Source organism: Ceratotherium simum, chromosome 9, assembly GCF_057802395.1.
Source record: "Ceratotherium simum simum isolate JZ-2026a chromosome 9, ASM5780239v1, whole genome shotgun sequence".
NCBI lineage: Eukaryota > Metazoa > Chordata > Mammalia > Perissodactyla > Rhinocerotidae > Ceratotherium > Ceratotherium simum.
The window spans coordinates 46736448-46764394 of NC_141908.1; the positions used below are offsets into that span (position 1 = coordinate 46736448).

General features: G+C 35.3%; 1 protein-coding gene across 1 annotated transcript in view; it reads right to left on the reverse strand.

The window, feature by feature from the left end:
* The window catches only part of SCN7A (sodium voltage-gated channel alpha subunit 7), a 77976-nt gene extending 58252 nt beyond the window's left edge, over nt 1-19724 (reverse strand). Inside the window, exons 1-6 of the mRNA XM_004428232.3 lie at nt 19681-19724; nt 10187-10451; nt 7049-7161; nt 6601-6690; nt 5408-5536; nt 3281-3372 (exon numbers count right to left, since the gene is read on the reverse strand). Of these exons, the coding sequence (XP_004428289.2) occupies nt 3281-3372; nt 5408-5536; nt 6601-6690; nt 7049-7161; nt 10187-10411 (649 nt within the window). The 5' untranslated portion in view covers nt 10412-10451; nt 19681-19724. The remainder of the gene's footprint in view (nt 1-3280; nt 3373-5407; nt 5537-6600; nt 6691-7048; nt 7162-10186; nt 10452-19680) is intronic.
* Between the last annotated feature and the right edge of the window lie 8223 nt (nt 19725-27947).

Below are 27947 nucleotides of genomic sequence, written 5' to 3' on the forward strand. Positions count from 1 at the left end.
TGTGTGTGTGTGTGTGTGTGTGTGTGTAGTTTCTTGTGGAGCTTCACTTCATTGGTGACAATTTGTTTGAAAGTAAAACAAGTCACCATCAAATTTTACAGAATAAAATTTATTAATAATTTTTACTGTTATCTGCAATTTGCAATTTTGCTTTACTGGTATAACTTTCTCCTTCTTTTTACTTTTAAACTTTCATTTTGTTTCAGCTTAGGTATATCTCTTGTGGAGTTTAATTTACTTCTCATTTAATATTAAAGTCTCTACATCTTGACAGAAAAATTTAACTGAATTGTATTTATTTTCATAAATTGGCTTTCTAGTTGGATTGGCCTTTACCATTTTGTTTTTTGATTTTTATATTCCCTAAATGATTTACTATCCTATCCTTCCTAAGTAAACTAATTTCTTTCTTTTTTCCTCTAGCATTTTAGATAAAATATATCTATTTTGAGAACCTGTATCAAACTTCAGTTCTTATGTTGAACAAACATGTATTCTCTACATCAAAAATAAAACTGCATCTACTATAGTCTCACCATATAAGATAAGGAAATAACCATATTTACTTTCTTATATTTCTCTTTTCCCACTTCTCAGTTTTTGTTAATATGTTAGGACTTTTGATCTAGTTATAATTGTTGAATTTTACATATTTTGCATTGTATATTATCTTTCATGATTTATAGGAAAGGTGAGATTCAAATCCTTACAAAGACTTGTGAGGAAACAGAAATTCATGCAAGTAGGGAGTGGAGGGGACTCAGATGACTATGCCTGACTTAAAGGGGCCGCTGCTCCTCAGCTACAGCTGGTAGGCGCCCTCCAGGAATGCGGGGGGATCGATGCTGACAATTCACCCAAGTTAATTTAGAATTTAATGTTAAAATCACCAGATTTTTATAATGTTGGTGTCTATTTCAAAGTTTTCTAAAACACAAACAAAACATGTCTCTAGCTCAAGAATGATCCACAGATGTCCATGTTATAAATTCTGATTTATAATATTTGCATTCTGTTTTGCAACCCACTAACGACAGTAATTTGGAATTCATTCTCTGTTGAAATGATTTCAGAGTTCACTGTAATTACTGTTGGTACTAAATCTTCCCATTGTTGAATATTTTGTTTTCATACTTTCGTTTTTCAGCAGATATTCAGGAAAGATATACCTGTGAAATTTCAGAACTCTTGCATGGCTGGAGATATCTCTCTGTTGACTTCACATATGAATGACAGACAGGTGTAGAATTCTGGTGTCACAACCTTGCTGCCTACACTTCCCCCACGCAACTCATGTTTAATATTACCAAGAGGCCTAAGGATCTTAATATTATGTTTATTATTACCAAGAGGGCTAAGGATAACCTTTCCAAAAGCTCTTTTTCTTTGCATTTTTGCTTACTGGGTTTTTATAATATTTTTATCCTTTAATACTTTAAATTTACAAAATTTTATAATATGTGTAAGTGTATCTTTTAGTTTTTTATCTAGTATAAGCTGAGCCTTTTCCACTTGTGACTATGGTCTTTCTCAAGTTAAGGGATTTCAAAAAAATTTTTTAGTGTATTTTTTAATAATTTGTCTTTTACATTTATTCTGGTCTCTTTTTTAGGATCACCAATTATCCCTAAGATGGAACTTAGGTTTCTCTCTTTCGTGAATCCATCCCATTTTTGGTTCTACTGTAGTAATATAGAACTCTAGTTATTTTTTACACAAGTGGTTTCATTTTACTATGACATAATACTATACAGATAATACTATATTTTACTGCTTCTATTACCATTGAATATTCAGCAAGGGTATTATAATTTTTATCACTTTTTTGTCCTAAAGGTATTTTTGTCTATTTTATTACCTCATTTTCATCTTCCGCTTGAGAGAGTCTAGGTTCTTCTATTGGGACTACAAAACAGATGATTTTTTATGCTTGCGTCTATTCTTTAGAACATTATTTTTAAAGGAAAAAAAACAGGATTATTTTCATTTTCCTAAATAATATGTTTCTCTTTCTGGACTGCAAACTATTGTCATACACTCTATATTGCTAGTATGTGTCTTGATTCTTTTCCCCCTTGAAAAAAAGAGCAGTTCCTACCAGCCTGTGTGCTCCCAACTCCAGTGAGTATATTTTTCTTGTATTAACTTGGATTTACCTGATTTCTTCTATAATCTTACCTCTGATCCTAAGATCAAGATACAGGTGATGCAAGTTTATGTTCTAGTAATTTCAGGAGAGTAGTAAGGGAGTTAGGACTCCGGAAATTCTTACCAGGGTTACTCTCACTGCTGGTTTCTTCACTGGGTTTGGTGATGCTGCCATGCTATAGACCATTTTTACTAAACAGTTTTACTGAGATATAATTCATAAACTATACAGTTCACCTGTTTAATGTGTACAGGTCAACGTTTTAGTATATCCACAGGTATATGCATCCGTCACCGCACTCCCCAGTCTTCTTGCTGTTTTGCCCAGCCTGGACTCCAAGGACACATTGTGCATGTGTCTCGCCTTCTTCATGGCGTTCCAGTGGAAAAAATTTGCCTGCAGATATTATTTTTGGTATTATCATACCTCCCCCTGGGTTTATTGATCTGACTATTCCATGATACTTCTGACTCATAGCAGCCAAAAAAACTCTGAGTAGAGTTGTTCCGATCTGATTATTTTTATATATTCTGAACAACAAATTAGAAGGTATTTGTGGGATTCTCTAGGCCATATCCAGGAATGGGAGCTGTAAATCAGTCCTCAGCATCTTCTATCAATGTGGTCACAGCTATACCTTATTTAGCAGAACCTCCTTGAACTTTGTGGCATGTGGAATGCACCCTATCCAAGTGCACAGAGCAAAAGAGAATTTCTCTTATTTTATATTATTTTGTTCATTTCAACTGGTTTTTCAATGCAACGAGGAAAAGAAGGCAGATTAGATTTCTGTCTAGACTGGTGTTTCACTCAGAAGTCTAAGGACAATTTTATAAGTTCATATTTAAGTAAGAATAAATAAATAAGAAAAAATAGAAAAATAATTTATTTTGCTTGATCTCTACACTTTGTGATCTCTACACCCATCTCAAATAATTAACAGTCAAATGTGATATTTGTTTCTGGCCTTTCCTGGAGTGAAATAAATTTAAAGATCAGATAATTCATTGATTTCAAAGCTGAAACATTGTTCAATTTAATATTTCTCCAAGGAATAACAGGGGAGTTCAAATGAATATACGGGAGTATACAAAGCACAATGAAGAAAAGGAATTCAATGCCATTTCTTACCTTGGTTTAAAGGAATAATTTTCAAAATTCTCAAATTTCTTGTAATTCTAAATAGTAGAATGAAGTTTAGAGGTGAGTATCTTGTTATATGTCTGTGGAATTAAATTACAATTATTTAGAAGTCATATTGAGTCTATGCTACTTATCTTTAGCTTTTTACACTCTTTGAAACTTATTTTTTAAACCATATATCCAAACGTTTCCCTTTCTTTCGATATTCCATTTTGCAAACAGTTTAATTATTGATCGGAAGATAAAGATTGCTTTACAAAGTGCAAGGTAGCCAGGTGAATATTAATCCACAAAAAAATTATGAGAGTTTATAGAATTTTGACACTGTGAGTACTCTTAATTCCATATCAAAAACTTTATATTGTGTTCATAAATATTTTGTTATCTAATTAATGAAAAGATAGTTAAAAATAAGAAAATTCATAGTTTTTTAAAGGAATGAGCTTCATTTTAAGTATTTAAACATCTGATGATGATGATGGTAATCATGATGATGAGGAAAATGAGGATGATGGGGATGATGATGATAATGGTGATGGTAAGGATGATGATGATGATGATGATGATAATGGTGATGGTGATAATAGAAGAAGGAGGGGTGTATAGTGGTTAAGGGCACAGACTCAGTAGCCATGTTGCCTGTGTAGAAATCCAGGCTCCACTATTTTCTAGCTGTGTGACATGGAAAAATTGCTTAATCTTTCTTGCCTCAGTTTCCTCAAAAGTAAAATGGGAATAATAATACTTTGCAATTCTGAGGCTTTTTGTGGGGATTGAATAAGTTAATATATGTAAAGTGCATAGAAGAACACGTGTCACACACTAAGTGCTATCTAAGTATTAGCTAAGTGTTTGCTAATAGCAACAGCAACAGCAGAAATAATGTTAATAATAGTAGAAGTAGTAATGATAATAATTTCAATGATATTAGCTACTATTTTTTGATTGCCTACAACATGACAGACACTGATTATGATCTTTATAAAGGTTATATCTTTTTCAAAAAATTGACCCAAAATCTATAATAGAATATCGTTTTAAATTATTATTAGTAGTAGTATTTTTGGTGAGGAAGATTGTCCCTGAACTAACATCTGTTGCCAATCTTCCTCTTTTTGCTTGAGGAAGATTGTCACTGAGCTAACATCTTTGCAATCTTCCTCTATTTTGTATGTGGGGTGCTGCCATAGCATGGCTTGATGAGCAGTGTGTAGGTTCATGCCCAGGATCCAAACCAGTGAACGTTGGGCTGCTGAAGCGGACTGCATGAACCACTATGCCACTGGGCTGGCCCTATTTTAAATTATTTTAACAGGAGTTTGATGCCGGTGATCATTTCCTTAGCCATAAAACAGAGTACACTAAATAGAAGCATTGGAAAAATAAACACACATGTAAATCATTAGAAGTTAATATAACACTCTAGAAAATGTTTGTGCGTTTGTTTACAATATCTTATTCTGGGGGCCGGCCCTGTGGCGTAGCGGTTAAGTGCGCGCGCTCCGCTGCTGGAGGCCTGGGGTTCAGATCCTGGGCGCGCACCAATGCACCACTTGTCAGGCCATGCTGTGGTGGTGTCCCATATTAAGTCGAGAAAGATAGGCACAGATGTTAGCCCAGGGCCCGTCTTCCCCAGCAAAAAGAGGATTGGCGTGGATGTTAGCTTATGGCTGATCTTCCTCACAAATAAAAAAATTAAAAAAAATTAAAAAAATCTTATTCTGATATCTAGTATATTTACCAGTCTTAAGCGATGCAGGTAAATAAAATGTAGATTGGAGACAGAATCGAATATGCTTGGATCCTCTCCTAAGTCTCCAGCAGATTTTCTGTTCACTGAAACAATCACTTGAAATGTAAAAACTCAACCTCTATCGTTTTTGCTTCAGATAGTAAACAGAGGTAATATCCCATTCCCTTCATCCTTTCATTTTTATTGCATGTTCTGAGGACAGTTGGAGCTGCCTGAGAGAACTCACTGTGATTATGATTTATGAAATACTCTTTATTCACAGAATTTTTGTAGGCAGAAAACTCTGTCAACCTCAATGTTTCTTTATGAAAAGCATTTGCTTAGCAAGGTATTAAGATGTTTGCAACTTAAAGAATACTCACTCAAATAAAGTTACACTGAAATCAAGCCAGTTCCAGGGATCACCAAAGAAATAAAAAGGTCCTGCCCAGATGCCTCTTCCAATGAGTTTTACAAGTATTTCAAATGTGTAAATGCCAAGCAAAGTATTCCTGCAGAAAAATTTTCATATATACATTACAAGTGAGAATAATACATTGTTAGCTCTGAAATACTATGTCTATGATAACTATCTTACAACCAATCAACCAAGCAGAGAATAATCAAAAAAGCATGTGCCCCTTGAACCATAGGATAGGGCTTTAGATAAGGCTTCTAGAATGTGCTATGTCTTATGGCATTAACCATGAAATATGACTATCAATTTTTTCAACAAGTCCTAGCTCAGGGTTATAGTCTTCATATATATCTTTAGGTAAATGATGAAAATATCAAATATTAAATTTATTCCACATTGGAAATCACACAATAGCTAACTGAATTGTAAAGGAGTACGAAAGAACTAATTTTATTATATGCATATACAAGGATTTTTATGGTGAATCAGTATTATATTTATCTTCCAAAGTCAACTAGTTTTAAGAGTAAAATCAAAGACTGAGAGGTAGCATCAAGAAAGCCTTCTTCCCTAGAAAATCTAATGAGTCTGTCCATCATTGTAGTCGAATGCAAGTCAAATACATCTTTCAGGAAAGAGAGGAGAAGTAGAACAGAAAGTTAGAAAAAGAAATGACTTTCTTAAAGAATGGAAAGGAATGAGTTATTTGAGTTTGAAGCAAATCAGGTAGGGATTGCAATAGTAAAGAAAATCTGAGGCACTGAAATATTATATTAATTATTAGTAATTAACTTTAAAATAAAACCTCATTTGTATGATAACGTAGACAGAAACATACAGCTAAAGACTCAAATGTTTATATCATGTTAACCTAACATGTTGGGAAATAGAGACATTTAAAATCCAATTAAGAATAATGAAAGGTAGAAAAACGTTAAAATTGATTAATTGACATATATGTATATTTGTTTTTATGTGGAAAACTCATTAATTGTGGTATGTGTATAAATATTATATTATGTGCAATGAACATTATATATAAAATATAAGTATTAAATTGTACACTGTTATAATATGTAGTATATAATGTGCTGTAATACAATGTGTTAAATATAAAATAATATATGAGATTATGTATAATAAAGTTATGTAACTTACTGTAATGCTGGCCACCATTTTGGCAAATCAGTCATGGTCATAAATATGCAGTCAATCAGGACACTGATTAAAATTAAAAGTCGGAAAAAGGTAGGTTACAGTCAAGGAATAATGGATAATAAATAATACTGGAAATTATGTTTCTATAATCTGTTTATATGTATATACACATATGAGATAAAATAGTTTCTTAAGTGTCAAAAAATATACACTATTCATATTGAAAATCAATGAGGATTAAGATTTGTTAATATTTACTACTGCTGTGTGTACTAGAAAATGTATTTTAAACGTATTTTCAAATATGGAATACATTGCAAATATAATCTAGATTTCAATATGACCTAAAATGAAATATCAATTCAAAAGAGAAAAAGACTGCAGCAATGTTTGAGTAGAATAGTTGCATTTCATATTAGTGCAGCCTACAGCCAATAGCAAAGGATATGGATGTACCAAAATCTTAATAGTTGTTCCTCTAATTGTACTGAAAGGAGACAATGTGCACCAGGTAGCACTGAATCTGAAGATTGTTCTCTTTTTATTTAATACCATGAAAGTCTGGAAGAGAAAAAAAGAACATCAAGTGAAATTAGAACTAAGAACTATAATCTCATCAATTATGCAACATATTGCCAATGATCATTTCAGTCATGAATTTAACACTTCTACCTTTCTTATATTTTGATATTCTTTTACAGACTAAATCAAATGGAAAGGTTTTTTTAAAAACTCTTTTCATTGATATTTAGGCTTACCTACTACTTTTTTTTTTTTGCCTATGTTCTACCTAAAAATGCCATTTGCCACACACCATTCCTCAAGTCTTCTTGCAGAGCTAATGTAGTAGGAAGAAAATCATATCCTGATGGCTCATGGGATGCATTTAAATGCACTAGAATTCAATGAATGTAAAAAAGGTTAAATTTATTTCAAAGCAAATAAAGTATGTGATTACAATAGTAAAAATGACCCAGTGCACTGAAATATTACATTAATCATTAGTAATTATCTATGATATAAAACCCCACCAGTATGTTATTATTGACGTAAACATATCTAAAACAAAAACGAATATGTTGGGGTATAGAAGCATTAAAACCAAAAATAATGGAAAATCAGATATATCCTAAAAATGAGTCATATGTATGTATATGTGTATATATGTATATGTGTGTATCTATAATATATATAAATACACGCAGTCAAAGTGCATATGTGTGTGTGTGTATATAACACACACACACATATACACCTTTACTGTATACACATTTTCATTTAGAAAGTTCATTTATTGTGGTGTGTGCATAAATATATTATAAATAGTGAATATTATATAATTATAATATAACAGTATATGATATATAATATATAATGCAATGTGATACAACATATTATACTAAAATATGTATTAAATACAACCTATTATATACTGTAGTATTATATAATATATAATTATACAGAGGTTTATATGGTTACTATACATTGGTATTTATATTTATGTACATGTACAATATATTAATGAATGCAAATACATATTCATCAATATTTTATGAATACATGTTCTAAATGGAAAACAGATGGTGCTATAATTCTTCTCAATAAAACATTTTTCCAATATACAATTTGTGGACATTTTGGCCTTTATTGTAGTTATTTTCCCTCTTTCCATTTTAAATGCAAAGAGAAAATAAAAAGGGCCAAAGAAAATAAATCTGATTATTTAAAATATACTTTCCGTGTATTTTCCAGAACAATCTCAAACTTCACACGAGATGTATGTGCAACCAACCAGCTTATACGTCATTGTGAAGAAATGAGTAATTCCAGATATAATAATTTTCCAGTTAATGCTTACATACTGAAATTGTTTATTTAATTTTAGAATTGTTTATTTGTATGCCGTCTTTAACAGAATAAACTGAATATGATTCAAAATGTTAATAACCTTGTGTCATCATTAATAACTACTTTTATACTAAGCTATTCTTGCAGTTTGGGGTTTGTTTTATTTTTTAAAATTCTTGGTTTTGTCTTCAGCAACAAATCTAGATTTGCCTACCACGTCTGTATACACTGCAAAGAACTCAGAACTCTGCTATATTAGAGTTACCTCTAAAGTTACTGTGTTACATCAATTAGCATGACTTAAGCATAGCAAAAACCGAAAGCAGAGATAACTGAGAAGAGGACGTATGTTTTCACTAAAATGTCCTCAAGATTTTACAGAGGTTTTATAGCTAATGTTATGTAAGGCCCGTGGAGGCTACCAGAGATACTGGAGTCTTTTTGTTAATATATACATTTACACTGTAAAATGCCAATACACCTCCAGGATACAAAGCATTCAAGAGAGTTGTGGTTATACAAAATGATCACTTCGCCTTCCGTCCAGAGACCGTGGTTCAATTCCATTTCACCCATTTGTTAATATTACTGAATGCTCTAGAAGAATATCAAATTACACTTGTCCACAACAAAGCTAATTCTCATCTCCCCCAAACTTGATCTTTTTTTTAATAGTTATTTCATTTTTGTCAGTAGTACCACCATTCCTCCAGGCTGGAAACCTCGGCATTATTAGTCAGGCTTCACATCCTGCTATTTCTTCTTGGTTTGTTTGTTACCTCTCTCTCTCCTCTGAGACATTACTATAACAGAGGCCTCTTGACTTCAGGCCTGGATTACTCTCTCTTATTTCATTTTCTGACCCTATCTCTTCCATGCGATAGTAATTTAGAAATCTCCAGATTAACCTTCTTAAACATTGCATTCATCGCATCAGTCTTTTGGCCACCACGTTAAATCCACGTTTACACCTCCATTATCTCATCTTATTTTTCCCAACTTGCAACGCAGTTACAAGGGTTCTAGTTCTATCATCGCCCTGTCTCTTCCCTATTCCAGAGTTAATCTCTGCTCTCCCCTGTTCATAGAAGATCTTCCCTTTGCCTTGTTAAAATTTGAAGTGTTCTCCAAGCTATAACTCAAATTCTATTTCCTTAATGAAGATTCTTCAAGCTTTGTCAGTCCACACAGACTTCTGCCTTTTCTAAAAATAATTATTCTTATTTTTATCATTTTGCACTTGTTCATGGATTGTTCAAATATTTATTAGGTTCCTCAAGTCATTCTGGGGTTAAGACAGGATGTATGAATGAATAAAAACGACAAATAAAATATAGTTTGGCTTTATTTTCCTAACTACTGAGTAAGCTCATCAAGTTAAACATTGGAAATTGTTGTATATATTATAGAAATTTTATATTATAGTTACTTTTAAATTGATAACCTTAAGTAGCCAATCATCATACTCCCATAAAACAAATCATTTACATTAAGGCATAGCAGTACAGCCTACTACAAAGTAAAGTAACCCCAAACAAACTAACCAACCAGGCAAGCAATGAGTTTTGATAAAAATCTCTAATATACGTGAAGTTTCTTATGTAGTTTAGTATAACTTAAAATTACCTCCTAATTTACTCTTCATTCACTTTTTTCATCCTATCTCAATTACATTTTTTACATGTCCAGAAAATAACATAATAAAAATGTAGTCACAGTAAATTCAATTAATCCTTACATTTTTATTCTTGTAGTATGGGTCCACATCTTCCAATGGCTCTGACACCATTCCGCGAGGAAGATTTCCATAAACAGATGGAAGCTCTTTTCCAACTTCCAAGTCAGTGTTTGGCTTTAAATCTTCTTTGTGTTTCTCACTGTGCTTTTTAGCAATATGCTGTTTCATAAGTTCGAGAGACTCTCTGGTGAAGGGAACGAGGCCCTTAGGTTCTGGGGAAGCCATTTCCAATTTTGCACCCGAAAGAAATGTATTTGCTTCAGTTCTACATAAAATTTGAGTATATAAAGAAAAATTTTAAATTACAAAAGACTAGGCTATGAATAAAAGAGAACAGCAAGCTAAATACATGCATTCAAAGAATATTCCTGAGCTTTGCAGAAATCTGAGTTGTTCAACTTTTGCTATAATATTAGACTTAATTTGCAATTTCATGAGTAACTCATTCTGCTTCATTTACTCATCCATTGAATCCTCTTCCTTTTCCTGAGATCTGCCTTTCAGTTTCTCCCTTGTAATGAAAGAATTCTAAAGTCATCAGAGATTTTTGGGGGCCAAATCCAATTATTTCACTCTCAGCTGTGTTTAGCCATTGAGTGGACTTTTCTCCCCTAAACTTAGTCTTCAATGGTTCTGTGTCCCACTCTTCTGTATCTCTTCTTACAGCTGTGATTACTTCCCTTGACTTAGCTCTTCCTCTCAAATTTAACTTGGATATCCCTTAAAGTTCTGCCTTCCCGCTCTGTTATATCCAACTTTTTGGTGAATGTATAGGCAAACACAGTGTTTTAATTACTGTATATGGATATTTCCCAAGTACATTTCCCAAAATACTCTCTTCCCTCAGTCATCTGTATGGCAATCACACGATTGACAGCAATTTAACAAGTCAAAACAAAATTCATTGTTTTTCACCATGACTATAATCACTCTTAACCTTCTAGCCATTGTAAAAACAAAAACACAAGTACTAACTCATCACTTTGAAAACTGCTCTTGAATCTTTCTCTTTGTCATCAATTCCTCTGAACAAAATGATTTTCTTACAATTAATTTCCATTATGCGCTAAAATATTACCCATTGTTCATGTATCTACATCAAAGTAAGTCACCTTTGAAATTCTATATCTGGATTTCTGTAGTAGCCTTTACAGGATTCTCTTGATTCTAGTCTTTGCCTATTTCAAGTTATCCCACAGGCCACACGAATTTGTCAAAATTAAATATAATTTCATGCATCAATTCTTCATTCATGAACCTTGTTCCTTCCTCTCATATAAAAATAGATTCTTTTGCTGATTTTCTCCAGCTCAATTCCTGTCGAAACCGACTCTTCAAGTGATTTGACTCAGTGACAACTGACTGATAATTGTTTATTCATTTCCCTTAACCCTCTTTATAATTTTATTATTGCGATTAAAGATAAGAAATTTTGTACTTGATATTGCGGCATTTTGTACGTGTATATTTTGTCTATTATGGTGCTGGCCTTAGCTGAATTCCTTGTCTAACATTTTCCTAAGACAGAAATCACACACATACACACACACACACATATATTTTACTCCAGAGTTTTCTACTGTTGAGTGAAATTGAGTTGTTTAATAGTTTAATCAATTACTTGTCTATTAATGAAAAGTAAGAAAAGATAAGTTAATTAATCTTAATGGAGTACCAATCATTGCAAGAATCACGCTCCAACCGCTAGGTTGAATAAATGGTGGGTAGGAGATATTTTAAATATACAAATGGCAATCTCATAGACATTCAAGAGAGGATACATAGTTTATTTCTGTGTCCTGGGTAATAAATTTGGAAAATCAAATACTGGAAGGACTCCTTATGCCTTTCATAGGATCATAGTTTTTCTGGCTTTTCATTTCTACTGCATTCCATCTAAAGAATGACTTCCTTTGCTTACTTCTAAGACTGCACATAAACCAAAACGCCATCCCAGCCTCAACTTTATTTGATCTTTCAGTTTAAATTCCCACCATATGTCTATAACCTCTATCTCAAAAAAATGTAAATAAAAAGATTCTCTAATTGTTCTAGCCCAGCCTATGGATTCATTTCCCCTTGGCTCAGTCATTTGTGACCGGAGAGAGGGACACTTTCACAATAGCAATGGCTGCTTATGCCCAAATCCCTCCAAAGATTTTGCAGAGATGGGGTGTGAAGCAATCTTAAATAGAGAAATATGGAATAAGAAGATTATTATATATCTACTTGAAGCTCTCTTTCCAGACTAATGGTACAAAAACTAACAATTGGTCATCTTAAAATGTACTTACTTTCCAAATATCTTGCCCACTGTCATGTGCAAAACCAACCCTTATTAAAAGTTTGTTAAGAATTATTTATATAGGGGCCGGCCTGGTGGTGCAAGCGGTTGGGTGTGCACACTCCGCTGCAGCGGCCCAGGGTTAGCCAGTTCGGATCCCGGGTGCACACTGATGCACTGCTTGTCAAGCCATGCTGTGGTGGCATCCCATGTAAAGTGGAGGAAGATGGGCATGGATGTTAGCCCAGGGCCAGTCTTCCTCGGCAAAAAAAAAAAAAAAAAAAAAGGAGGATTGGCAGATGTTAGCTCAGTGCCAATCTTCCTCACAAGAAAAAAGAAAAAGAATTAGTTATATATACCATATGCACATACAAACACATATACATTAATACCTCACATATCAAACTTTATTGAGGGGAGTCAAAATGCTTTCAATATGTGTAATTTATAAATACAAGCTACAGATAACTGAAGTTTACACTTACATATGAAATCTTCTTCTTTTAAAATATTTAATGAGCTTTCAAAATTGTATTCCTTACACAGAGTTCCTTGAATATATATTAAATAGTTTCTTAATGACTCATGGTTATAGGGTAGTATAAACAAATAAAATCACGAACTTTGGAATTAGATAGACCCACATTCAAATCCTAAATGCTGTTAACTAATGTTCTGAGAGGTCTCAGTCAAATTACCTAATATTCTTAAACCTGTCATTCATAAAACTGGGATTCCTCTTCAGGTTAAAAAAGGATAAAATAAAATAATATGGATAAAAATGCCTGGCACATAGTAGGTAGGATTGGCACATAATAGGTAGGAAGTAAATATGAAGTTTTAATTGTGATAATATTTTTAAATCTTAGAATGATGGGTCAAATCTAATAAAATCTAATAAAATAATATATAGTAGGAGTTCATGTAAGGTTTTGAAATTTGAGCCAAAACAATCCATCTGCACAAGTGCAGAAAAAAAGAGATATGTTTTTGCAGCAGAGAAAACTGCCAAGGAGTTTTACTTAACAGTAATTGCAATATGTCAATACTGATTTCTGACTGCCAAGAAAGCTAATATAATCTGTGTTTGTATTGAAAGAAGATGGAGGAGGCAGTCTTTCTCTATTCTGCTATAATCCATAACCGTACCCAAAAGACATGTATGTAAACTGGAGGGTCTTCAAATAGGATCAGAATGTTGATTAGACTCAAATCACACCATCTACAGACCAGTTAAAAGAATCAAGGATGTATTTGTTGGAGTAGAAAAGACTGAAGTAGAACATTATCGTTTCCAAGTATATGAATTATTCTCATGTGGAAGAGAAGTTAGACTTATATATTATTAAAAAAAAAAAAAAGATGAACTAGGATCAGGGAGCTGAAACCAGAATAGAATGGCTGAAGATAATACAGCACTTTCTAAACAGCTGTCAAAAGACAGAATAAGTTGATATGGACATTAATCCTTTCCTGTAACTAGCAACGTGGAAGCATGGACATGTTGACAGCTGGGTAGAATGATTTAAATGGGTCCAAATATTGATTGGTTGCAACCTTGTAATTTCAGAACTTTCCAATCTTAAAATTTTTGGATTGAATTTTCACAGAGTATCGCACGACCTAAAAGTCTAGGCTAAATATTAGCTAAACTAAACCAATGCAGCATTGAATTAAGAAAATCAAAAGCATTTTTACATCTATCTTTTCAGATTACAATAAAAGTATTTCTTATATCTTACATTTTTAGGGATCAATTCTAATTACTAACAAACATCATTAAGCTTACGTATGTAAAAATATTATCTTTAAAAGTAGTTACTAAAGGACATCGCAAACTCATTACAAAAGTGCTGCCGTTAATGAAAATATTCTTGGATACCTTCCATTGAAACTTTAAAATTCAATTTTCCAGCAAGTTTTCTTAGTGCATAACCCCAAAATAATCTTGCTGTTTTTTTTAATCACCTCATAGCACAATAATCTTTGATTCTTCATTTTGCCACCTACTAGCTATGAGACCACAATAACACAGCCTGAGTCATACTTTCCTCATATATAAACTTTGGAATCCCTCAAGATTAAAACAGATCATATACAGAAAGCCTAGACCATAGTACTGACTTTGTTAGCACAAATTCTTTCTCCCAATCCAGTCAGTTATCCCAGAAGACTTCTTTAGTGATGAATTTGATGTTGAAGGAAACTACTCTAGGTTGTTGACTAGGTGGATGAATGGATAGTGGGCATTGTCTTCTATGGTATGACAAAGAAATGCAAGCACTTATCAAATGGAACTAGCTTGCCTCTGATTTCTAGATGGCTGAGTGCAGATTATAAATTATTAATCATTAAATCATAATTCAATAAAAGCATTTCTGTGGGGAATTTATATAATATGGTTCAGGCACTATGCTTTCCGGTGAGTGATCTTAATACAGTGCTAAAGACTGAAAAATATAGAAAGATTAATAGTTAATTTGTCCATTAGAATGCCTTTCTAAAAAACTGAATAGCTAAAGTAAGTTTTTGGCAAGAACTGTTATGAAAGTCAAAGTCATACTCTAACAAGTTCCAGTTATACTATTATTTTATATTGTTGATTAAAGTGCAAGCCATTTCTCTTGGATATCAGTTGAAAGTAGCAGAACCAGTATCAGTATGGGGAAAAGAGGTGCATTCTTATAGAAAAAATATTCTTCGTAAAACAAATTTCAAGCATTTGAGCATGAGCCAATATTTATCATAATCACGGCAATTATAAATATGGTCACCCTTACCGAGTGACTATCATTTGCAAGGCACTGGATTAGATGTTTCTAATTCTATTATCTCGGATTCTCACATATCATCCTTGTTATCACCATTTTACAAATGAAGAAAGAGAAATTGATGAGTTTCATGACTTGTCCATCATCATATAGCTAGTTAAGTGGTGAAAATAGATGCTAGCCACGTTTGTCTAAATTCGGGTACCTTTAAACTACACCAAAAAGTGCTTATAAGATTTAAATTTTTTACACAACTGTAAATAATTGATACCTCAATATGGGCTACTTCAGAGATATCCAAAACCAATGAGCCTCCTGGGATAACTTAACCACCAACTTGCATCACTGAGTAGCTGACAAGTAGATGTCAGGTGGGATTGTCTGGAAATTTTCTCTATGCAAATGTTATCAAAGTCAAATATTTCGTAAAATTTTATAAACTAGAAGGTGAGTAAGCATAGTGGACATTAATTTGGAAGGGAGGAGGTGCTGCCTAGCATGGTGATCATCTACATAGATTGAGAGAATTTGTTATTATAGGAATCATGGTGGGATACCTCCTGCAACAGCAGTGGAAAGGACCAGATAATTCAGATAATGACTTTTCCAGGATCTCATGGATCTAAGAAGTGACCACACGACCTTCGCCAAGCTAAACAAATGCATTAGCTCAAGATTTCTCATTTGGATTTAATGACACAAAATAAGAGCGGCAGTGGCGAACCCATTTTTGCAAGGAAAGCAGAAGCTTCCGCAGCAACTTTCAGCAGTTTGGGGAGTGATAGTAGCAATAGAGCCAGTAGCAGTGCCCAGTGCTATATTTTTTGGTGATCTGAGCTGAGGTATTGTTGATGCCCACTGGACCTTTTCTGCCATACAATATTGGCTGTGATCCTGGCTGCAACTTAGTTCACCCTCTCCTTTCCCTTCCCCTAATTTTTTTCTATGGATGCCCAGATTTAGGATTACTAAGAGGTGAGTTTTAGTCTATCACTTGGTTTCATTTCCCCAAGGCTGATTTGTTACTTTCATTAACCATAATTTGAAGCATTATTATAACCATAGAATCTACATTTAAAAAATTAGTAATTTATTTCAAATCAGAGTGGAAAGATAGAAGTTATTCAATAATTGATACAAGGAAGTTTGTGGAAACTGCTTGTTTTTTCAGTACTTTCGCCATTAGGGTGAGTGTTCTTTTCTGTCAGTGATTTTACATCAAATTTAGACCCCATTTTCCATAAAGCTTTTGGAGTGTGAGAGAGAGCACAAATGCATCTGCTTTTACTTTTCCTTTACGGGCATTTGAAGTTTGGGAATTCTCTGATTTCTATTTATGCTGATGGTGTGAGTTTTGTATAGTTTTAATTGTTTTCCTTTTTGTACTGTAATGTTTATGGAGCATATAAGGGGAGGTTCAGAATTGGGCAATTCTCCTTATCCTTGGCTCCATACACTTCCTATATCCAACAAATTTTAGATAGGTCAATGACTTATAGGCAAAATAAAATTAAAATTCGAAAACCAAACAGTAAAACTTATAAAAGAAAGCATAAATGAATTAATTTATAATAATTTAAAATGAAAATCCTAGTTTAATGAAGCAAAGTGCTGGTTATGATGTGAGAAAATAAGCATTCATAAACTTTTTTTGGTAGTGTACATTGGTACAACTTTTCTAGATGGAAATCTGGCACTAGTTCTCTAAATTAAAATGTATACACCTTACTCTAGCAATTTGAGCAATAAGAACTTACCCCACGGGAACACCTCAAACCAATTTCTGTGCACAAGAATAGCTAAGAACAGAAACTGTCAACATGTATCTCAGGTGCAGCTGCTAAAAAAATATATATATAGTACATCCTTACAAGGAATGACTATTAATTTTTTGTGCTTCTGCAATCATATGGATTTTTTAAAGTACACGCATGTAGATTTATTTTAAAATAGAAATAGGCGTTAGCTAGGAAACGATGTGCTTCTTAATATCCTTATAAATTTTAAAAAAACAATTAGTAGTTGATTCCTAACCTTGTACATAGATCACGGGTTCTGACAGTGAGGTCTATAAGATCTGGATTGTATGGCTGACTGTCATACCACAGAGAGAATATGGATTATAGGAGAATACCAGTTTAGAGATTAGGGGAGGGAGAGATAATGTTTTGTATTTTTTAGGTTTGAGGTGCATCTGAAATATCCCAAAGTAAAAATTCAGAGATTAATTAGAAATATGGATCTGGAGCTTAATAAAGACAATTAAACTGTATATGTATGTGTATATGTTTTATATATATACAAAAGTATATGTATATATATGAGAGTGTATATATATATGTATATACATATTGTATATGGTTATCTAGTTATATGGATATATAAATGGCTGAAATCAAGGGAGTGAAAAAGATCATGTGTATTTGCAAAATGTGTGCAATTCTTTATAGAATGATTTCAAGGACAGCCCATTGGAAAGCATATACCTATCATTTAGCACTGGTGATGAAAAAAATAATTTAGAAAGCAAATAATTTTATATATAACTACTAGTAAATGTTTTAAATCACATAGGTCAAATATTAATAAAGAATATCATAGTCAAAATATTGAAAGCACTTAAAGAAAAATACTATATTATATTAGGAAACAATGATAAGAATGATCATTGGCTTCTCGTCACAAAAAACCCAGAAACCAGAAGACAATGTAACAATATCTTTAGAGTGTTGAAAGAAAAAAACAAAGGAAAGCTAGAACTCCACATAGAGCAAAAATACACTTCCAGAATGAAGACAAAATAAAGATATTTTCTGATGGAAATTTAGATCTTAAAAAAGGAATGAAGAGAAAGAGAAATGATAAATATGTGGGAAAATATTAAAAAAATAAAGCATAATTACCAAAACCTGGAAGTAGCCGAGGTGTCTAATAAGAGAATAGATAGAAAAATAAAAACTGTGGCATATTTATGTAATAGAACACAATTCAGCAACAAAAATGAACAAACTACTGATACACATAAAAATGACTGAGTCCAAAAACATTACGCTGAGTGAAAGAAGCCTTACACCAAAGATTACAGACTAGATGATCCACTTTATATGAAGTGCTAGAACAGATAAAACTAATCTCTAGGAGTGGAGTAGGAACTGACTGGGAGGAATGAATTGACTGGGAGGAAATTTCTGGAGTGGCGGTAATGTTCAATACCCTGTCAGGGGTTTGGAGCACCCAGATGTGTACATTTGTGAAAAACAATAGACTGGTATTCGTAACGCTTGTGCATTCTACTTTGTTTTACCTTATAAAAGCACATATACAACCACTGAATTCTAGTTAACTATATAAATTATGAAGTATTTATGGGTGAGGCTTACTGGTGTTTGCAACTTATTTTGAAAGACATCAAAAAATAAGAAGAATTGATGGATGATTTGAAGAATGCATGGATATGTGATAAAGTAAATGTTATAAAATGACAGTTGAAGGCTCTAGGTGTTGAGTGTATGAGGGTTCATGTACAGTTCTGTGAACTTCTCTATATGGTTGCAAGATTTTATAATAAATATTTGAATAAAAGTTTGGAGCTAGATTGGATTAAAATCTGGGCTTTAGCACTTTCTAAGCATGACCTTGAACAAGGCACTTAAGCTCTCCATGACTCAGTTTCCTCAGTTACAAAATGACACTAATAAGAGCACTTATCTCATGGAATAATATAAGCACTGAATGAGTTAATAAATATAAAGCCTGCCGGGTAGTACACACTCAGTAAATACTAGCTGTTACTATGTTTAATCCTTTAAAGCACTGTATTATTATCTTTGACCATCTTTTTAATTGAAATTACTGCCTTATTTCCTTGAATTTATAAAGAGAATAATGGAGAATATAATTTAATTTCTTACTGATAAATCAAAGTAATAATAATATTCAATGATAATAATCAACGTAATATTGTGACATCCTTAAATAATTTCTAAAACTCAAAGAGTTTTGCTTTTTACATTTTCTTCTGCTTTACTTAATTGTATCTCTTTTATCATCAGACTTTTAGATTTTATTCTTGCTGTTTTCAAGTTACTTGCTTCTATCTCCTTCCTCTTCAAACAATTGCCTCTAACTTGCGAGGCAGGGTATAACACCACAATAATAGGCCATGAGTAGCAACCCAAGATCTCCGATGAAAAAAAAAAAATCAACTATACTCTAAAAATTTTGGCTCTTCATAAACCTCCCTCCTCCCTATCTGCAAGTCCCATTATTTTCTTATCCTGAGATAGAGCTGGAAGGGTTGTGACTGATGAATGATGACTCCTAGGTAAATAAGGCAGAACATACTTGTCTTTAGATTCCCAGATTCTAATCAAGTTTACAAGAAGCTGATGATATTTTTTTTATTTTAAGTATAATTCGAAATATGTCACAATTGTTACCTGATGACTGAAAGTCCCAAGGGTAGAACTCTTTCTAGGTGGGAGGACTGATCGAAAAGCAGCCAGCTGGACAGACCTAACATTGGATAGAAAACAGCCATGTACTCCTGTGAACACACAAGCTCTAGTCTCCAAAACTGGCTCAGGCCACTCTATGTACCTCATAACCAATTTATATTGTTGGATTCTGCTTGTATTCGCATCTCTTTACTCTACTGTGGCTATCACTGTCTACATTCCAGCTCTTTTTCTTGCTCCTGAGACTGTTTTACTCTTCCCTGACTTAAATGACTTGATTTATGGCTCTTGTCTTTACATTCTCTGCAATTGTTTTCTGCCCAGAGCTCAGCTAGTTTTGGCTAAGGCTCCTCAATGTGTGTGCCTGACCTAGGATTGACCTAATCTGGGTCCCAGTTCTGGGCTGTTTGGTGACTTCAGATTTCCTGATTGCTCAGCTCTATCCTTCCTTAGTTCCCTTGTCCTAACCACTTCAGACACCTTGGAGCACATTACTGGAATGTGCTATCTGACAGAAAGAGTTGGAAACAAGTAAGTCTCTCCAAAACATAATCATATGTACTTATTTTTATTTATAATTCTATATTTTAACATTTTAATTTCAGATATATTTTAAAAAGTGAGCTACAATTTCTCTTTAAAAAATCATTCTTGTAGTTTGATATGTCATTTGGGTAGTAAGTTTAACCATGGTGTTTGCTTTGGACATTCATTTATTTAGCAATTATTTCTGGAATGTATACTTGCTAAGTGCCAAGCACTGTGCCAGGCAGTAATGCTGGAAATATTAATAAAATATAACCACTGAATTTAAGGACAATGGGAGACAGACTTGTAAACAAATAAGAACCAAGACATCTTGATCATCTCTTGGTCATCTTGGTCATCTTAGTTTCAGAAACTTGGTCATCTCAGTTTCAAGAGCATCAGAGACTGAAATTAAAATCCTCTCCAACACTGGTGGACATGGATTCTACAGAGTGTTTGTCAAATTTTTCAATAATCTGAAAACAATTAATGTCTCTCTTCTCGAGGGAGGGAGCAGTCTAGGACATATACAATAGTATTAGAAGTCCATAACCAGTGTCAGATAACAAAGTCTCCCCATCTGCATCTGGTTGCAAATTTACTAAGAACAATGAACAGAAGGAAAGCTTAGTGGCAGTTGAAACACCAGGAAGGGATGCAGATCACTGATGACAGGATCCCAATGAGGGTCTCCTGCCTCACTAACAAATGCCACTATGACAGTGATAAAGGCAATAGAAAGTGAGGTTGCCAGGAACACAAAAGTAAAACTGATTCTCCCTTAAATATTCCTACTAGAACCTTCTAAGACAACAAAGGATTTGGTTCCCTACCAGTGAATCTGGGAAAGTGGTCTAACCCAACATTCTAAGGCACTCAATGTCCCCAATTTCTCCAGATGATCTCAAAACTTCTACTGTTTTATGAAATTGGCCTTTAGAATTTCTGAACTGTCCCTTGTTACTCCAACAAAATGAGCAAGTTGTAAAGGAGCCAAGATCTTTCTAGAATTGTATTTCTGGTGAACCCAGTCTGTCAGAGCCTTGACCAAAAATTCCTGGCCAGTGGCCATGTTGGGGCTCAACAAGTGAAAGAAAAGTACCCTTTGCCCCTTCTCAGAGGAATGGAAGGGGGATCTGTCATGTAACCAGATTCTGTAACTTGCCTTCAGTTCTGAAGTCCTTGATGTAACTGGCTCCCCTGAGATGCAAGACCCGATCTCAATTTCTGGTTTAAAAAATCCAGAACTGGAACTCTCCCTGGAGCTCTTGGGGACCATTCACAACCACCTGACCTCCCTGAGCATCCTCTTAATTTTTAGTGAGACTGTTGTATTTCCTTGAACCTTCATTGTTGCCCAGCTTCTGACCAGTGGAACTAAGCTCATAGATCCACAAACTATGCCCTAAATCTGTGACCAGGTGAAAGAGTTCTGAACCAGTTATTATATAAGGCCAGCTATAAACCTCTAGCACCTAGTCTGGCTCCAGGTTAGCTTGAGATGGGTACAAGAACTTCAACAATGTACCAGACTCTGGGAGGCTGACTAGATATGACAGTGTTAAATTTGCAGTTCATGAATCCTATGGCCTCTGAGAGGATAGAGAAGGTGAGAGGATGGTCGCTTCTGATCAACACCCTGGTACTGAGTGTTGTAGGGAAAGAAAATCCTCTTGGAGCATTTGATTTGAATTATACCAGCTCCTGACTGCATATTAGAAATCTCCTGGTGATAATATTGAAAATCTAGGAGCCAGTAGCCCAACACAGACAGATAATTTTCAGAGTATCTTGAGCCCCTTGAGATGAACCTAATGCAGCCTGCAAGACAGAAAGATTCCTTTGGCTGATAGCCAAGCTTCATCCAACCACCTTTATAAAGCAAGTAGAGACACCATTACACTTTCTTTGGTTGTTTTTTTCTTGTCTGATATCCTAAGTATGAGAGACGAAGCATATACTGGAATTGCCGAGGCAATACCTGCTTTAGAACATCACTTCTCCAGAAGAGCAACGTTCTTTTCACCTCTTTGGGCACCTTCTCTCCCTCAACTCTAGAATTTTCCTCATTCTCTGGGTGCCTGTTTGGCAATGACCTTACCAGATGTTGCCGTTCTGCCACAGAGGTCCTGGTGCAAAAAAGTTCTAAAGTTTGAAATCAAAGAAACGCAACTGGGACATCCACCTTATCCTGTTGCTCCCAGTTTCCTTCGAGATAATGAGTCTATATTTTTCCTTCCACTCTTTCGTCTTATTTCCAACCCATCCAATCTCATATTTAAGTAGTGTGACCAGAAGTCATGGGTTCTGGGGACAGTTTGGGTTTATGCCTGTTGTTCAGCACTAATTATTAATGGCATTCTCTTTCCTTTTCAAAAGCATCCTGAGTTGCCTGACAGGATGATGAATGATACGGTCACCCAACCAGTGAGCCAGTGTTTGGCCTCTCTGTAGCTTAATTCCCAGGGAAGAGGTTGTATGAATAGCATTCTGTATCAGCAATTGCAGCTGCATCTTCTTGGTGATAATGGAGGACAGGGAAGAAAGAGGATGTCAGAAGTCAATGTTTTTCCTCTCTCCTTCTCCCACACCCTATTGCTTCCCCTGTCCTTCAGTTTGATTCCCAGAGCAGAGCCTCCCAGTGATGCAGTCAGGCTGTGGAGAAAGATTTTGCACATGTAGGAGGTGACTGCCTAGGATAGTCACAGCCTCCTCGCTTTCATTTTTTCCCACCTTAGGGAACTGAAACCTCAGTATCTAAACAATCAACCTCTATGCTTTCTGGGAAGCTGGAGTTGATCCTAGAGATGAGAAACAGATGATAGATTTACTTTGCCAAAGAGAATTACAAAATGCTCCACTTTATACCAGCTAATATATATTTATTTATTCTCCTAATGTATTTACCAAAAAGATTTAGGGTAGTTTACAAGAATATAGGCCATAGAGCAAGATAAGGTAAATTAAGAAAAATGAAGCAAAAAAAAAAATAGGACAATGGATCTGTAGAGTAAAGATAATATCCCAAATGCCAATTTCACTCTGACATGGCATAGGAAATAAAGGGCAAAATGACTTCTCACTTAGTTTCTAAACTATTTTGAAACAATTATGCTCTCTATCAGACATCGACAACGCATTAAGGCTATTGCACCAATGTCATTAAGATAAAAAAACAGAAACAAAAAAAATGTAGTGATAGTAATAACAAGGCTGATACACAAGTTAACTTGGGACTAGAAGGTGCTGGACGCATAAGTGAAGGAGACAGAGTTAACGTGATCATTAAATGGACTCTATATTGTTGAGAACATAGGAACTACACCTGCTTTAGTGAAGGGACCAATTTAGATTGACATTTTTGTTCACTGGGGCCACTTGACTGCACTTCATAGATACATTACGGCTGATATTTCATCTTTCCCACAATCTGTGATGACTCACAGCTGAATTCTCAGATGCAGAGCTTTTTCCCCTAGAGCTATCATCTTTTTTTCTCTAGGGTTTAGAACTCATATGATATTAGAGGCATTGCTTTTTTTCTTGTTGAGGATATGAAAATATAATCATTGTCTTTCAGGAAGCAGAAGGCTATGAGAAAAGATGACAAACTCAGGAAATTCTGAGAGATATGGATGAGATTAAAACAATCATTAACTTTAACAGTAAAGCTCTAGAGACGTAATTGAGAGTCTTCTCAACAGATTCGACTTTTGGCAGGCTGGGATACGAAGCAATGGGCACCCTCACACAATTCAGGTGAAAGTGTAAATCAGTGTATTTTTTTCCTGAGGTACTGCTTGGCAACAGTTTCTAAAATAAAGGTTGCATGTACTCTTGGACCCATCAAGTGAACTGCCCTGAATATTCTTGCTGAAGTTTGAGAAGTCAGGTTTGCAAAGACGTTAATCACAACATACTTTCAATTTCAAAGACTGGAAAAAATCAAAGTGTCCACCCTAAGTACCATAAATTCCAGTATTTCGCTAGCGTGGAACACTAGTAATAATGGGGAATGAGACAGATGATAGATCTGTGTTCATATGGAAAGATTCCCCAAATAAATTATTTAGTGAAAAATGTAATGGTGAGAATGGCTTGCACTGTTTACCTTTGAATAAAATATTTTATAAGTATTATATACATAACGTTATATATGCTGGCACATGCATAATGTTTTGCCTGTGGAAGGAAGTAAACTGCTGTATCTATGTAGAGAGACTGAAGAGGAGTCAGAGGATGCTGCTGCTTTCTGGTTAATATTTCTATACTATTTGAACATAATTTACCATGTATATGTATTACTGAAATCCAGAAATGGGAACTTTACACACTGAAGGCTCGGGAGTAAAGGACAGATATACCAGAATGGTACCAATTCACCCGGAATTTTGCAGCTGTCTGTTCCCCTTGACTTCAACCTATTTGGTTTTCTGCTTTGGCATTATTTTTCCACTTGAGCTGCTTACTTCCTGTTTAGCTTTGATTATCTGGCTCCTACACTTTTACTTCTCCCTGGCAGACAGTTTATCTCACCTGGCTTAATTGACTTTTTCTCGTTTGTCCCTGGACCTAGATTCTGCCTGGAGCTGTGTTCTACTCTCAGGTCAGCCTATTTGGGCTTCAATACATCCACTTAATTCTGGACTCAACTCCCTCACTCTGACAATTTCAGCCAACACATTCCTGTAATATGTTATCTCGCAGAGGAAAATTGTAAATAAGTAACTTTCTCAAAAACATAAGTAAGCGTTGCCATTTTGTTTTGATTATATTTCTTAAGAATTTTAATCCAGGCATTCTTCTGGATTCAAAAACTAGAAACACAGCATTGTAAATAAACAAGCACCAGCAAAAATTCAAAGGGACGCATCCCATCTCTTCTCTTTTGAGAACTGAACTCTCTCCAAAATCTGGTAAACATGGATCCTAGTGATAGTTCATTAAAATAATTAGGAGCTGAGGTTTCTGCAAGTGTCTTCTTTCCAGGGAGGAGGAGTGCAGGTCACACACATTCAGAGAGGTACAACTTATACTGAAGAGAAGAAATCTGGACAAAGTGTCATATGACAAAGGCTTAGCATCTGGTCTCAAATTCGCTTACAAGAATGAGCCCAAGGAAAGCCCAGTGGGTGTCTGAATGCCTTGAGGGGACACAGGACAGTATGTCTCTGTGGGGGATGGAGTCTCACCAGGAAAAGCCATTATGACCGGTGAGGCAATGAGGGCAGGGAAGGGTTCCAGGACCATGAAGGAAAGCTGCCTCGGTTTTAAGTATGCCCACTTGAGCTTCTCTATGGCACCCTCATGGTTCACTAGCAGGGGCCCTTGTTTCTATGGATATAAGAACAATTTCCAAGATGTGGCTGTCCAGCCCACCAAAACAAGCATGTTGGGAAAAGGCTAGAATCTTTCCAGAACTAACTGTTCTTGTGACCCTAGTGAGTCAGACCCCTGACCAGAAGAATCTGGCCAGAGGCCATTTAAGACCTCAAGAAGGAGGAATGTATTCTTGCCCCTGCTACAGTAATATGAAGGAGAGCTTGTTATGAGTGTAACTTCTATACTCATCAGCAATGGTGAGACCTTAGATGCCACTTGGTCTGTGGAATACAAAATTTAAAAAACATTCCAGAACTGGCACATTCACTGGAACCCTGGAGGCTTCTTAGAACTGGCTATTTACCTCTCCTCCTGATCACTCTGAAAGAGTTGGTCTGCTTTCCCAGGATCTACTCCAACCCCGCAAAACTACTCTAGCCTTTCAAATGTGGAAGCCAACATATAGATACGCAATCCCTTCTCAAACTGGAGGGCAACTAGAGAGGAGCCTTGAAACATATTAGGGCGAGACTAGATATGGATCTGAGCCAAAGTTATAGCCTGTAATCAGGTGCTTAGACCGTGCAGCCTCTGCAAGAATTCAGAGAATGAGAGGCTGGTGGACCAGGACACTCACTCTGGCCTTTAAAGCAGAAGGGAAGGAATATTCCACTGAACACCACATATTCAGCCAGGGATTATGGCCCTCAAACCGGCATCCTCTGATGTTCTAGTTTAAAACTAGATGCCCTGTCCTAATCTCAGACTTTTAAAATCAGAAGTTCCCTGAGTGGGGCCCTAGCTTCAGCATTTTTGTCAAGCTCTTGTTTGACGCTGATACAGTCAGTCTGGCACCCGGCTGCCACCACAAGCAAATCTGTCCACAGAGCAGGTTATCCTCAGCCAGCAACAGGCTGAGTCCACCCAGTCAGGAATACTGTGCATACAACAGGAATATCTGTTTTCCAGACAAATGGGGGATCCCCCACCAGGATGGAGCATAACCAGAATAAGCCTGGTTTATAAATAGCAACGATTGAACAAATACATGGAAATCATGATCCCAGCTGGGCCAAGAGATACGGATCAGCTGAAAAACATCCCTTGAAGCCCTGGGATGAGAACTTTCTCTTCAGCCTTAAAAGTTCCCTCTTTCAGTGTTGCAGAGGTGAGACCTTGCTTGCCTGGCCTTGGTTAAGCTACACTAATAGAAGAGAAGGGGACCAACTCAGGGAAAAATGAGATCTGTCTGTACAAGTTGGTGTCATATGATGGTGAGTGACTGTGCATTGCTGATAGCTAGTCAGGGTGGGCAGGGGTTACAGATATCCCCTCACGACTGTTGGATCCTGATATTGGTTAGTGGAAATAATGGGTCCAGATCCCAGAAATCAGGAATATCTCTTTTATGCTAATGCTCCCACCATAAACTTTCAATAGAGAGTCTATGGTGGTAGGTGTAAGGTTGTGGCTCAGTCTCTGACTACGCCAGTTGTGGTACAGATCCTGTCATAATGAGATCTAAGGCTGGGGCATATTAGGATTCTTCATCCCTAAGTAAGGGATTGAGCAAAATCCTGTTATTTCCATTCCAGTATGCTTTAGATCTGTGTTCATCCTACCTGGACAAAATTAATGGGAGTGTATATCATTACCCTCCCAGAGCCTCTCCCACAAGAGGCTGTGAGACAGAATGCCCAGTTCTGGCAGCAGGTCCTGGGGCCTGCCCATGTCATCTGGGATCCATTGGTCCCTTTTCCTGAGCCTACGTCCAATTTTAGGCTTTTCTCTTACTGTTTTAAACACATCGACGGGAAAGAAGGAGCTCACAGTACCTCTGACCTGAGTTCAGGCTTTTAGTGAATCTCAGCAGTCAAGAGAAGAGTGTTTATCTCTAAACTTTGATTTCTCCTTTATTAATTAAGGGACCAAATAAATTCAGCAATATCCAATATACTTGACGGTTTTATCCCAAGGAAGTAAGACCACATATCTAAAACAAAATTTAAAGCTACAAAGAGAAAGAGGGTAAAGTATATTTTGAGAATATTCAAAGGCGTTTAAATATAAATGGTTAGCCAAAGCATACAATTTTTCAAAGATGGAGGCTCACAGGTTAGAATATACTTTAAACTGTACAGGTGGCAAGACATCATGACCTGGATTTGAATTTCATTTCCTCTAGTGCATTCTAGCAAGGGTTGTCATAGCCCCTTTTATTCTTATATTGAACTAGACTTAAAGTGAGAGCTAGAATAGTGAAGTGGATAAAAACAGAACAATTCCTTATACAAGCAACAGTTACACATGATATTACCTTCACTTAACCCTTCATGTAATCTGTGATTTAGTCCTTACAGGATATGTAAAATTTTTGTGTCATTTACATAAAAGAAAAA